Source organism: Amphiura filiformis, chromosome 4, assembly GCF_039555335.1.
Source record: "Amphiura filiformis chromosome 4, Afil_fr2py, whole genome shotgun sequence".
In the NCBI taxonomy this organism is placed as follows: Eukaryota; Metazoa; Echinodermata; class Ophiuroidea; order Amphilepidida; family Amphiuridae; genus Amphiura; species Amphiura filiformis.
Window position 1 is genome coordinate 55,484,363 of NC_092631.1, and position 13,733 is coordinate 55,498,095.

General features: G+C 37.3%; 2 protein-coding genes across 2 annotated transcripts in view; one reads left to right on the forward strand and one right to left on the reverse strand.

Moving 5' to 3' along the window:
* The window catches only part of LOC140151086 (large ribosomal subunit protein uL5), an 84,536-nt gene that overhangs the window by 17,170 nt on the left and 53,633 nt on the right, over positions 1–13,733 (forward strand). The window lies entirely within an intron of this gene.
* On the reverse strand, positions 5,361–9,765 carry LOC140149567 (monocarboxylate transporter 13-like). Its single transcript, XM_072171645.1, has 4 exons — positions 9,434–9,765; positions 8,070–8,210; positions 6,899–7,693; positions 5,361–5,512 (listed from the first exon to the last, which is right to left on the reverse strand). Exons 1-4 carry the CDS (start codon positions 9,618–9,620, stop codon positions 5,361–5,363), a joined length of 1,275 nt encoding a protein of 424 aa, XP_072027746.1. The 5' UTR covers positions 9,621–9,765.

The following is a 13,733-nucleotide window of genomic DNA, read 5'->3' on the forward strand; positions in this document are numbered from 1 at the left end:
AAATCACAATTTTGGGGCAAATTGACTCAAAAATAACTGAAAATAAAATATATATTTTTGGCAACACCCCATTCCATACAGAGTGATATGTATTTCTGAGTGGTTGCCAGCTTCTAACCAAAAATGCCGACGAATTTTTTTTCGAACCACATTTCATTCCAAAGGCCATCCATCTACAATAACTAGAGCTCAGCTTCTTGGAATTTTCATGATATTACTTGGAATTTTCACATTATGCAGTTATGTCTACAGTAGAATTCACCACGACCTTTGCAGGACTTAAACCCCATTAAAAGCTATTAAACCAAGATAACACTCATTGAAAACTGATATGTTAAATCAGATCTTCTCTGGTTAAATCCACACTACACATGTTTCTGTTTTACCTGTGCGATATTGCAATGAGCTGGTATTATAGTTTCAGTTGGGTGAACGATTATAAAGTTTTGTTTCCCAAATGAGACAATAGTCTGTATATTGTTAACCAGCATTCTTGAAAATGAGAAATATAATGGTTGTAGACTTAACACGGTTTGGAAATAATGTCTTCATTTTTTTGGTGTTATCTGTCATTTACACATCAGGGAGGTACGACCATTTGCAGATGCCCAACCTACTAAGTTTTTAGGCTACATGTAATGTATTCATTATTCTTGATTGACATCAAGTACAAAAAATCTCCGTCAAGTGGTTTAGCTTTAATGCCCTTCGCAAGAGAGCGGTACACAAGTGAGTGATAGTCAGTAAAAGATGCATTCGATTTACACAGAAAATTTTGCAGGCCGTGCCATGCCCTTCCTTCCTAAAACACCAAAGTGCGAATATTTTCAAACACCTAAATTAGCTAAAAATTTAGGACATGTTACAAAACTATATTTTCTAGAATTTCAGAGAGTACTATAAATATTGGCCGGTTATTTTTCACACAGTGACGTTAACTAGGCAATGCCCAATACCTATAACATACACTGTTTGTAGAGGTCACGTGTCAATGGTGAGAGCACTGTGTATTGTGTAGGCCTATAGGAAAATGAACAGTAACTGCAGTATGATGATATTGTAGCGTTCAACGATTATATATAACTTCATATTCATGATATTGCTGAAAGACAATAATCTAAAACCTCTTGAAAAGCATTTTAGTTATTGCCTGCACATTAAATTGCACCGGCTCTTTGCATTGCACCAGGGTGTAATAATTGATTAATGAAATTTATAGTGTCTGATATTTTTAGAAATCCTTGTATGGAGGAAACTGAAACTGAAACGTAAAATGATGAAGGGTCGGATAGAGGGAAAAGTGGGAAGTTATATAAGAAAAAAGGAACGCCATGCTTAGTCAATACTCGCATACAAATGATGGTATTTTACTACACATCTAAATGAAGAGATCATGAGAATACAGTCCGGGGCACATCGCCATTTTTAGCGGGTATGTTGCCTAAGAAATGGAGATGGTGGGAGCTGACCTCGTGCCGGCAAAATGGGGTCTTTCGGGTCAAAATCAATTTAGGGGTACTTGGTCTTTAAGAGCTGAAATTATCAAAATCAACGTTATTTCAGCGCTCTGTTTGGTAGAATTCTCAAGGGTCATTTGCAGCTGTGAGGTTCAAAAACAGGTTGAAGTTTCCGGGTTACCTATAGTCATTTGTTTTGATATCAGGATTTATCATTTCACGTCAATAATCACGATATCACTGGTGCAACGAGAAACAAGAACGCTTTAACTTGTCGCACTTTCCTTTTAAAAGTAAGGTGTTTTAAAACAGCTTAGGCAAAAAGAGAAAATCATTCTCATTCCTTGGTTTTCTATTCCGGTCTTTTGAGATTATGTATGTCAATAACACATTGTGGAATGATAGTCACAACAGCAAAACCACTTAGTTCCAAGAATGAGATGACGTAGCTTCCAGAGCGATCTTGCTTTTTTTTTCCGGAAAGCAGCTTTCCAAAACTCACGCAGTCCGCTACCAGCATGTTTACCCATTTACAATGTTATGTTATTATATCATATCAAACAGTCAGACTTAATAGGTAAATTTTCACGGGAAAATAGACATATTAGCATTATGGAATGTGACCCCGAGCACAGCGGGTGGTCTACCAATGTATTTGAATAGGAAGAATTCCTCATTTGATGCAAAATAAGTTACTTGTCGCAAGTTATTGTAAGAGTTTCCGTAGATAAATATTTTTTTCCGTAGATAGATATTTTTGAAATTACGTTTTGATGATATTGTGAAGAAATTAAGCTTACATAACATTCAATAAATTTGCAATGCACAATTTTCTATCGAAATTGCGGCCAATAATACTACTCTAATTCAAAATTTGACTTGAATAGCGAGGTCACCGCCGGGGGTCAGAGATCAGACTCGAGGTTACACTCACATTGATACGCATTGGTCACGTGTCCAGAAATTTTTCCCGTGAAAATTTACCTATTAATGTTGACTGTCAAAGATTATATATTTTTCAAACAATTGCGTCTAATACAAGGTGTCCCTGAAAGAACTGTGATGCCCGAAACTTAAATTTTTAATATGACCGAATAATAATATGCATTTGCACAGTAAAAAGCGTTTACATACTTTTTTATCTATTGTCATGATTGTTTAACAGAGTTTCTGTTGACTCCGTGGAATGGATTACAAATGAGGTGTCATTTTCAAATTGTTATAAATTCCAGAACGGAGCGATCAATTCAAAAAAATCAAAAAGTATGTGAAAGCAACTATTTGGTTGTGTTTGGTTTGAGCATTTTAAAATCACAAATAATGAAAGCTTTAGACGGTATAGATCTTTTAGAGACTCCATGTACTCGCTATTATATAGTACCATTTTGAATCTTAATAACAATTACCAGCACTCTTCATGGGGAAATACTGGTTATTTAAATATGATTACCATCAGTCAACATGCTGTGCTTCAGTGTGTTCTCAAGAACTAAAGAACTAACTAGTGAACTTTCATGATAATACCAGAGAGTTGATATTCTTGAGAGGGCACTCTTTTCACGTGGTTTCTTTTCCAACGCTAAAAGATCACGAATTTTGGTGGTTTGCAAATAAAAAGTGTCCGCACTATCGATTGATTACGTAACTGTTATGAATAATTTATTAGGTTTTTCAATGCAATCGCCTCGACCCATTAATACATATTATCGCTACTTGCACGGTTCCGCCATTATGCACTATGTGCGGGGAGAGCCTCGAACTGGCAGCATACATGAATGGGAATTGAACTAGTCATAACGTTCTGTGTAAGGTTACATAATTCTTCCTTTCATGTATGCTGCCAGTTCGAGGCTCTCCCCGCACATAGTGCATAATGGCGGAACCGTGCAAGTAGCGAATTATCAAAGTACTTGAAATAGCAATCCGGTGAGTTCACTGAACTACGCCCTAATACTGATGGCGTTATAATGGCGTTTAATGGCGCTAATCCTCTCCATACACAGATGAACAAATACAATAGATGAAGGTCAACACGTATGACCTCCTATGTGACATGTTATATGTGATGTACAAAACCTGAATATCATAAAGATCAGTATTCGTTTGTGCATATGAACTGCACATTTACGTTGCTAGATATTACTCATTATATATAATGACAAATATTGGTATTATGACAATACGGTATATACATTGTATATAAAACGACTAATAGATCCTACTATCATGGCGTCAGGTCAATGTTCATCATACCCCGTATGTTTCTTAAAATTCATTCATATTTGAGACAAATTGCTGTGCCAATTTTATTGGTGCACAAGTAGATCCGTGTTTTTTTAAATTTTTATTTCCTTTTAATGAAAGAATTAAGGTTTTCCACTGCACGGTGGCCACAAGGGTGATACTAATTTTAATGCTATATTTTCAAAACGAATACGTGCTCCCGGTTGGCTCTATAGCGATTTCACAGAAAAGGTATTTCTAGTGCAATGCAGCGTCGGACTCTAGCTGAGAGCGTAGCCTAAGTCATTCCGGACTCCAAAAAGGGCTCTCCATACACAAATGAACAAACACAAAGGAGGGTAGTCTCCTCCGTGACCGGCTTGATTTCGATGGAGCGGAACCAAATTGGCCGCGGAGGAGACGGGTCATTTTTCCATGCAAATTTTTCAGTGTCAGCCGCCTGATAATACTTGTAATTTTAATGATATTTTAGCATTCATTTGAAAGTATGTTACTTTCTTTTGTAAGACGATAATCCAAAACCAAACAAAAACGACGATTAAGCATTTTCAAGTGAACTGCCTCTTGAAAAGCCTTTTAGATATTGCGTCCACATTAAATTGCACCTGAATTTAATATTGCACCAATGTGTAATACAGACTGTATCAAAATGTTTTGTACCCATCAGTTTTTGATGTTTATTGACAAGCCTGTTCTTCAATATGCAGCATTGGATCCTCTTGAAATGCCCACGATTTATAGTTTTATGACTTTTTATAACATTCATTTATATAAATAAGGTACCTCATATATTGCATTTTCTTGTGGTAGTCTTGTACATAATCACTGGAAACTGATGGGTACCAATCATTTTTGATACACCCTGTAATTTGTCTTCAGGTTGGATTGGCGTCACATCTGCGTATCCTGTTTGCGTCAACTGTACAACTGAAAATTGATTCATGAAATTTATACTTCGAGGGTTGAGAGCCATGGCAGAAAGCCTCAACTCATAATCACCTGCTCCTATCAAATGAGCATAAAGTCACCAGGGCACTACCGAAGATACAGTCAATTAATCATGACAAAAGTCAATAGAAAACAAAAAACATTGTGGAGGAAATATTGATTTTTGAAGACCACAGCAAGGAGCCAACGTTATGCTCATTTTGTAAGAGCTGGTAGTTTCCGTTATTTATTTCTCGATGTATGACCAAAAAACATATGAAGGGCTGGATAGATGGAAAAGTGGGAAGTTATAAATAAATGAGCAAGAAAAAGAGGACCGTCATAATACCGTCATCAACACACCAGTGTTGCCGGCCCTTACGTTCGCACACAAATGGCTGTATTTTACTACACACCTAAATGCGGAGATCAGGAGAATACAATCCGGAGGCACATCATTAATTTTTGGTGGCTGTGTTGCCCCAGGAAATTGCAATGGTCGGAACTCATGCCGGAAAAGAGGTCTTTCGGCATGTTCGGGTCAAAATCAATTTCAGAGATCTTAAAGAGCTAAAATATCAAAATATCAAAATCAAGGCTTTTGGTAATATTCAGGGGTCTTTTGCAGCTGTGCCGTCCAAAAACAGGTGTCTTTACGGTGCATCTGCCCGTACAGTTATTTGGTTTAGGTGACCCCATAAAGCTACAGTGGTTTTTTTAAAGTAAGGTGTTTTAAAACAGAGAAGGTTGCGCAGAAAGGGAAAATTCCGATTTTCTGAGATGCTGTATGTCAACAACACATTGTGGAATGATAGTCACAACAGCAACAACACTTAGCACCAAGAATGAGATGGCGTAGCTTCCAGAGCGGTCATACAGCCAACCTGTCAATAAAAAAAAATAAAAAATAATGTGATCGCAATCAAACTATATTGTATTACTTCAAGCCTGTATGGACCAAGGACAATATGTGTTATCACTTATCAGAGTGGTATAACTGTCAGTGTGCTTAAAAGAAGTCTCCGGCAATCACAACATTATGCCTTTTATGTTAGAAAAATAATTATCAAGAACATATCATGTGTTTTTTTATCATTATTATTTAAAACTCATATTGACCATAAAAACAAATAAAAACACTCGGTTCTCAACACGCGATACTTAAAATTCCCGTGCCGAAATTGTCTAGTGTAATGACGGCATGTTATTTATTATCGGCGCCCGGGAATTTTTGAATTTAGGGCGACAACAACTCGAGGGTTCAGAGCCAGAAAGCCGTAACTCACTATGACCAGCTCTCACAAAATTGAGATTTAAATTGGCTCCTTGTTTTGGTCTTCAAAAATCAATATTTCTTCCACAATGTCTTTTGCTGTCTATTGAATTTTGTCATGATGGACTGTATCTTCTATAGTGCCCTGGCGACTTTTTCTTAATGTTCATTTTGTGGGAACAGGATATTGTGAGTTGAGGCTTTCTGACTCTCAAACCTCGAACTTCAAGTGAACCTCGCTAAAATACGCACAATAAATTTCTCGGGACCCCGAAGGTGAGAAGTTTGAGGACAAAATAATTAAGTGTTGTGTGTTTGAGTTAGTAATTGTTGCTGGTTAGTATAAGGTTAATCGTGAACCATTGTAGTGCAGTTTAGTGATACCAAGTGTATAGCTGTGTATGGTGTTTTGTGATGAGTGCTTCCTTGATATTTGTTAAAAGATCAATTAATCGTGTCATTCGGGTGGTGCGATTTCTCAGATAGTGTGACTTGATGAGAACATTGTGCTTGTTAATGAATTAATTCAAGTATATAGGTGTACAGAAGTTTTTCAACAGGTTTACAAAATGCAGGAAAGACGGATATTGGGTTGTATGAATGATGTGGATGGATCATTGTTCTTGTTAATGGGAATTACTTTTGCTATTTTCAGTTTAGTCGGAACATTCCCATTGGTGATTGAAAGGTTACACGTATGACAAATTGTATTGTCAATGTTATAGACAGAGGAATTTAGTGTGGCAAACAGACGTAAACAGCAGGCAAGTCATGAAAAGTGTAGTGCAGTGTGATGGAATTCCCCTGTGATGCAATCGATCAACAACAAGAGAGCAGAAACAAAATGGATCAAATGCATTTGACCAGATAATGGGAGCATCCTAGGTGGAACACATCACACTAGACGTGATGATGGGAGAATGAATGCAAAAACTACTTAATAAAGACAACTTTGACCAAGTAATTAGAGACATTAACAAAATTCTCACAAACTTACCACACACAAATCCGCTGATAACAGACATTAAACCATACATTGCACAGCCCATTCCCACTGCATTGATTAATTGTTCCTCATCAATAGCATCGTTAAACATTGCGTATATAGTATTTGATTTCAATCCTGTTCCCACTCCGAAGGCAATTGCACACAAGATCAGTCCAATATATGAAGGATAGCTACTAGCAACGGGATCTAATAAATATGAGACTGCTATAAAACATATTGATATATAAAGAAGTGCTTTATTGGACAGAAAAGTCGCAAGAAATGGGTAAAGACTATTTCCAAGCAAGTTTGCAATTCCACCAGCCGTCGCTACAATCGATGCTTTGTATGGCGTAAATCCTAACTCTAATGCGTGTGGGACAACGTAAATCAACCACCCAGTGGTGCAAAATCCTGTTCCAGCGTCAATTGAAAGAATCGCCAAAAAAGAAGGGTTTGAAAATAAACTGGCATCGAGATACTTTTCAAAAATAGATGACCACCATTGAAATTTATTGTTGCTTTTATTTGTCTCATTTTCGCTACTTTTAGATACCGGACTATATTCACATTTACTTGGCTTTATCAATGCGCCACAAACAACAGAATGAAAAGAGATTCCGCTGAGTAGTAAAATACCACCACGCCATCCATATAAGTTCTGCAGGAATTGAGTCAATAAAGGCATTACTATCATGCCTACGGACATACCACAACTGAACACGGTGATTGCAATATTGTAGTGGTCGTCGAAGTAGGTAGAAATGGCAGCAGCCGCTACCGGAGTTGGACCAGTACAAAACCCTGCAAAAGGAAAGAACTTTTGGTTTATGGTCGATAATAATTATATTTGGTAGTGACGTTTAATTTCATTTCAAATTCTATACCAAACATAATGTACCATAATAGCTCATAAATACGTGGTACTTTGGTAAAATTATCATGAAGTACGAAAGAAAAGGAACATACCATGATAAAATGCCTAATACCGTAACGAAATGGCACAAGTGACATTTTTGCTGAAAATATTTTTGGCCAATTAAATGGCTTCAGGTGAATACTATCATTTAATTCACATATCAGAGTCAGTTGTGCCCTTAATACCTTTGTTATGCTAGAGGGAAATAACCGGGGAAAGAACTTGATCCAATCTTATGATGATGATAATTGCTATGCCTACCTGTAATAACCAATGCTGTCACAATGGATCCTAGAGTTGTGGCACACGTAGCAGCAAACAGGCCAACAGAAGACAGGAATGCACACAATATGATAGTCACGCGAGGCTCAACCACTTTACTGACAGCTCCTGAAAACAGACCTGTACAATTTTGAAAAAAAAGTTGCAATTATAATGGTTAAGATAAATAAATCAAGGCTTTCAATTAATTTAATTTGTCACTGCTGCGAAAAAATGCTGCGCCTAGTCAACATTGAAACAAACACAATGTTTAGACTTCTTGTGTAAGGCACCACATTCAAGTTGGTCCTATAGAACTATCGGTGCCCGGTTAGGTACCGATGACTCTTAACATCGCTTCCTGGAGATAATAATAAATTGTATCAAGCATAATTATTAAGAGTTGCATGGTGTTGTTGTTTTTCATTTAAATAAAAAACAAATGCACTGTACACATATTCAGGGTACTATAAAAAGTGTCATCGGTACCTCTTCGGGCACCGATAGCGCTATAGGACCAAATGAAATGTTGTGCCTAAAGGATGCTGATTTGCCGTGGAAATCGACGTGCTTGACATGTCGCACAGCAAATGGCCGGATCTTTTCCACATGGGATCAGAGTCCGCTGCGATTTTCCACTCAAGAGAGGACATCGAATCACTTTTTATAGTCGATTTTTGATAAATAAAAAATATGTTATCAATCATGGTGTTTATTACAAGTAAAGTATTCAATACATGGTCATAAAAAAGTTTATATAATTAGCGACAGTAAAAGTAAAGTATAGACCACTTGACATGTGACGTCATTGCCCGGCAGTATACACACGAATTATGTCAATTTCCATTGTTCTTTGCCCTGCAGTGTGCGTACACATTGTATATAGTTTGCACAGGGCACGTGCATTTTAAATCGCCCACCACGTTTCATATAAAGTCATTGAACAGTGTAGCGGTTCATTCAAGCATATCAGTTTATGTAGCTCAGTGGTAGAGCGCTCGCCTGACACGCGAGAGGTCTGGGGTTCAAGTCCCCGCACAGGCAGCCGAGACAGGTATGCCCGGAGTTTTACTCTGGTATATTTGCCTATGCATGCCATGTTTCCATTTGTAATTTCATGTTTAATTATAGTGTGCGATATGTAATTCTTCTTTCCCCTGTATATAGAATAACGGTTAAGCATCATTAATTTGATCTCGTGCGCTAGTTTGTAATGTTTGAATATGTCCATGTTCCAGTGTATGATGCGTAGGCCTCTTCCCTTGTTTGTAAAATCTCAGACATTTTCAAAAAAATAGTTGGTTTTTTTTCTTCCCACGACGAAGCTCCAGAATCAGTCTAAATAGGCTTATAGGTGTACTTACTCACAATGGCTCCAAATCCCGGTGTTAATGAAATGGCAAAACCAACTACCCACGTCTGGGTTGAAAACTGTTCACGAATATCAGGAAGAAGTACTCCTAAGCTCTTCACTATGCCCGTCTCCATAAACATCAACATGAAAGATGCGAAGAGCACCATCCAAGATCGACCCGTTTCTTTGCGACTCATACTGTAACATGTTTTGGCATACCCTCCGCCCCTTTAATGATTTTGTTTGCTGTGACAGAATAATTCACTATCCTATAGAATGTTCCAAAGTTTCACACGATAGGTATACGACGGCGTACAATAGGTACCAGGAGTATATGCGTGGTTGTTGTTGGTGTTTTTATTTTTTTTTTTAGGTCAGGACGGTTTATCCTAATGAATGAACAAAATAAAAAGGCGTATTAAAAGGGACTTACAAATAACCTATTCATTTTAGCGGCATTGTAATTATTCATGGATACAATTCACAAGGTCATGACATTTTCTCTATTTAATTGCTTCAGAATGGCTTGTGAAAAATCAGTAATTTTTTAAAAATACACACCAATAATAACCTCACAGTTTCATGTATAATTGGTACAAGCAATAATTGCCACTTCAGTTTATTGTGTAAATGCAACATATTAAAACGCCGGTATTCTTCTTCTTCTTTACTTTAGCCTACTTAACTCCACTGCAGGAGGAAGGCATCTTTCATTTTATTCTAGGCCATTCTCTGCCAAGCAATGTCGTTTTGTGCTAGTAACTGATGCCTTCATCTCCTGTTTTGTCTCCCTCCTTTTCTTGGTAGATGTCTAGGACATGTATGCACAAAACAAGTTAGACCAGGTCTAACTTTAGACATTTCCATTGATGGCGTCTTAATATCAGCTGATAAAATTGTTCTAACTAAACTATTTTGTAATACCTAAAACCTTCTTTGATATTCAAGAGTACCAATGAATAGGTATGGGTTTCTTCTTTCAATTGATATAAAAACATCCCCAGCATGATGACATAATCGACCAAAGTCCTGTTAGTTGATCAGTGATCATGTCAGTCAAAATTTGAATTTACCAAATCATAGATCATAGAAACTTCTAGATTTTTTTTCAGCACTTATTACTCGAAATGATAAGGAACCACTTTTATAAAATATATAACATGTTTCATATATGGCCTTTAAAAACTTTATACTTTTGGCCAATTATGACCTTCGACCCCTCGTGGAAAGCATAGAAAAAAATAAAAAAAAATGGAACCAATTCAAGCTTCATTATTTGAGGTGTAAGAATGCCAAAAAACATTGGTTCCACTAATGTAGCAAAATAATACCCGCAAGTACACAGTGCCATTTACTATAAATGGGCCAACGAGAAACAAGAACGCTGAAAAAATGTCGCGCCTCCTTGTTATAAGTATGGTGTTTTAAAACAGAGGTTACGCAGATAGAGAAAATTATTCTCATTCCTTGGTTTTCTATTCCGATTTTCTGAGATTCTGTATATCAATAACACATTGTGGAATGATAGTCACAACAGCAACACCACTTAGCACCAAAAATGAGATGACGTAGCTTCCAGAGCGATCATACAGCCAACCTGTTAATGAAAAACAAATAAGAAAATAATTTTGATCGAAATCAAACTATACTGTATTTTTTATGGTTGCACCAAGGATTATCTGTGTTATCAGAGTTGTGTGCGTATGTGGGCCAGGTTTGTGTTTGCTGGGTGAGGATGTGTTTGCCGTCAAACGCGGACGTTTTTATGAAACTTGATATTTCAACCGTCGCTGCAACTGGGACCGTCCCCCAATTAGCTAAGATGTGCAGTTGACTGCAAACAGCCCCCTATTGTTGATACAAAAATCTTCCATGGTTGATAAGCAAAATCTGAACAAAATGTATATATGTTTAAAACGGTGCGCAGAAACTCAGAACAAAAACACGGCCCCGTTTGCCGGTTCTGTTTCCCCGCTCATCATGGCCGTCGTTTCATCTAAGGCCGTCGGTACATGGAGGGCGTTTGTTAAAAAATAATAGGGTCAACAGTAGACAAATTATATGCCCTCTTAATGCAGAACTTACAAATAATGAATACATGTAGCTAGAATACTTTCAATATTTGATATGACCTTGCCTGCTGACGTTGCAAAATTGAATGATATTGATATATGAATCTAAAAGCGTTTAGAAACATTTTTGGAAAATTTTGCTCTCTAACCCCCACCACCCCAACTTTTTCAATTCTTGAACGCCGCACAGGACAAAAAGAAATTGGGTCAACAATTCACAACTTCCCTGGGCAAAAATATTTCCGATTTTCGATACATTTCCAAGTTGTGCCCCACCTTCTGAAAACACTGGGAAAACGGGTTATTTCGCCACAAAAAGATATGAATAACAAGAAAGTCATATAGACATGAACCAGTAGGCAAATTATGAAATGTGCAGTGTAATGAAAGTGTCCAGGGATGCAGAGAACAGACAACAAAATGGGCCAAATGCATGACAGCAGAGAATGGAAGCATCCCTGGAGACGGGAGAATTACTGTAACACCTGATTACTAAAGACAGCTTGTAACCACGCAATTAGACACATGAACAAAATTCTCACAAACTTACCACAAACAAATCCGCTGATAACAGACATTAAACCATACATTGCATAATCCATTCCTACTGCATTGATCAATTGTTCCTCATCAATAGCATCGTGGAAAATTGCGTATATAGTATTTGATTTCAGTCCGGCTCCCACTCCAAAGGCAATTGCACACAAGATCATTCCAATATATGAAGGATAGCTACTAGCAACGGGATCTAATACATATGAGACTGCTATGAAACATATTGATATGTAAAGAAGTGCTTTATTGGACAGTAAAGTTGCCAGAAATGGGTAAAGGCAATTTCCAATCAAGTTTGCAATTCCACCAGCCGTCGCTACAACTGAGGCTTTGTATGGCGTAAATCCTAACTCTAATGCATGTGGGACAACGTAAATCAACCACCCAGTGGTACAAAATCCTGTTCCAGCGTCAATTGAAAGAATTGCCAAGAAAGAAGGGTTTGAAAGTAAACTGGTATCGAGATACTTTTCAAAAATAGATGACCACCCGCATTGAAATCTATTGTTGCTTTTATTTGTTTCAATTTGGCTACTTTTAGATACCGGACTATATTCACATTTACTTGGCTTTATCAATGCGCCACAAACAACAGAATGACAAGAAATTCCGCCGAGTAGTAAAACAGCACCACGCCATCCATATAAGTTCCGCAGGAATTGAGTCAATAAAGGCATTACTATCATGCCTACTGACATACCGCAACTGAACACGGTGATTGCAATATTGTAGTGATCGTCGAAGTAAGAAGAAATGGCAGCAGCCGCTACCGGAGTTGTACCAGTACAAAACCCTGCAAAAGAAAGGAACTTTTGTTTCATGGTCGATAATAATGTGGTAGTCGACGTTATTTCAAATTTCTGGAGCGAGTTGGAAATGCATGAAATCTGTACCAAAATCAAGTGACATTTTTGCTGAAATGTTTTCGGCCAATTAGATGGTTTCATATTAAAGATGAAAATACAAGTCATTATTCATCTTGAAATAATCAACATGTCAGTCAGTTGTGCCCTTACTTTTGTCAAGATAGGAGCAAATAATCAGGGGAAATAACCTGTCCAAATCTTCTGAATGATTATAATATTTACTATTGGGCCTACCTGTAATAACCAATGCTGTCAACATGACTCCTAGAGTTGTGGCACACGTAGCAGCAAACAGACCAATAGAAGACAGGAATGCACACAATATGATAGTCAGGCGAGGCTCAACGACTTTACTGACAGCTCCTGAAAACAGACCTGTACAATTTTGATAAAGAAGTTGCTAAACAAATCATAATGGTTAAAATAAATAAATAAAGGCTAGTATATCAATACTCCCGACGTTTATGTATGTGTATATTTCCCATAACACCAAATGCTGCAAAAGAGTAGCTAATATATCTATTCTTATTTCGTAATTCAATTTGTCGCTGCCGCGAAAAAAAAATGCGCGCATCATCACCATAATTGAAACAAACACAATTTCCCCCAGAATGACCGCAATGAAAAAGTAAGGGTCAACCAATTTTGGTGATCGAAGCCTTAGCAGTCTAAACGCAGGACAACCGATTCTTTTGTTCTGCTTAGTCGCGCTAAAAGTCGATCGATACATGTTAAAATCAGCACAATTCCGAGATACACCTTTTTGCTATGAAATTTATTTTCTCAGTCAAATATAAAGCAAAATTTTTTTTTTCTT

What these genes read in the sequence shown, in the direction of transcription:
- LOC140149567 (XM_072171645.1), bottom strand. Translation starts at nt 9,620, where the DNA reads ATGAGTCGCAAAGAAACGGGTCGATCTTGGATGGTGCTCTTCGCATCT. An exon ending in GACAGCATTGGTTATTACAG is followed by an intron (nt 7,694 to 8,069) that starts GTAGGCATAGCA and finishes TTCCTTTTGCAG; the next exon opens with GGTTTTGTACTGGTCCAACT. An exon ending in TATCAGCGGATTTGTGTGTG is followed by an intron (nt 5,513 to 6,898) that starts GTAAGTTTGTGA and finishes TTTTATTGACAG; the next exon opens with GTTGGCTGTATGACCGCTCT.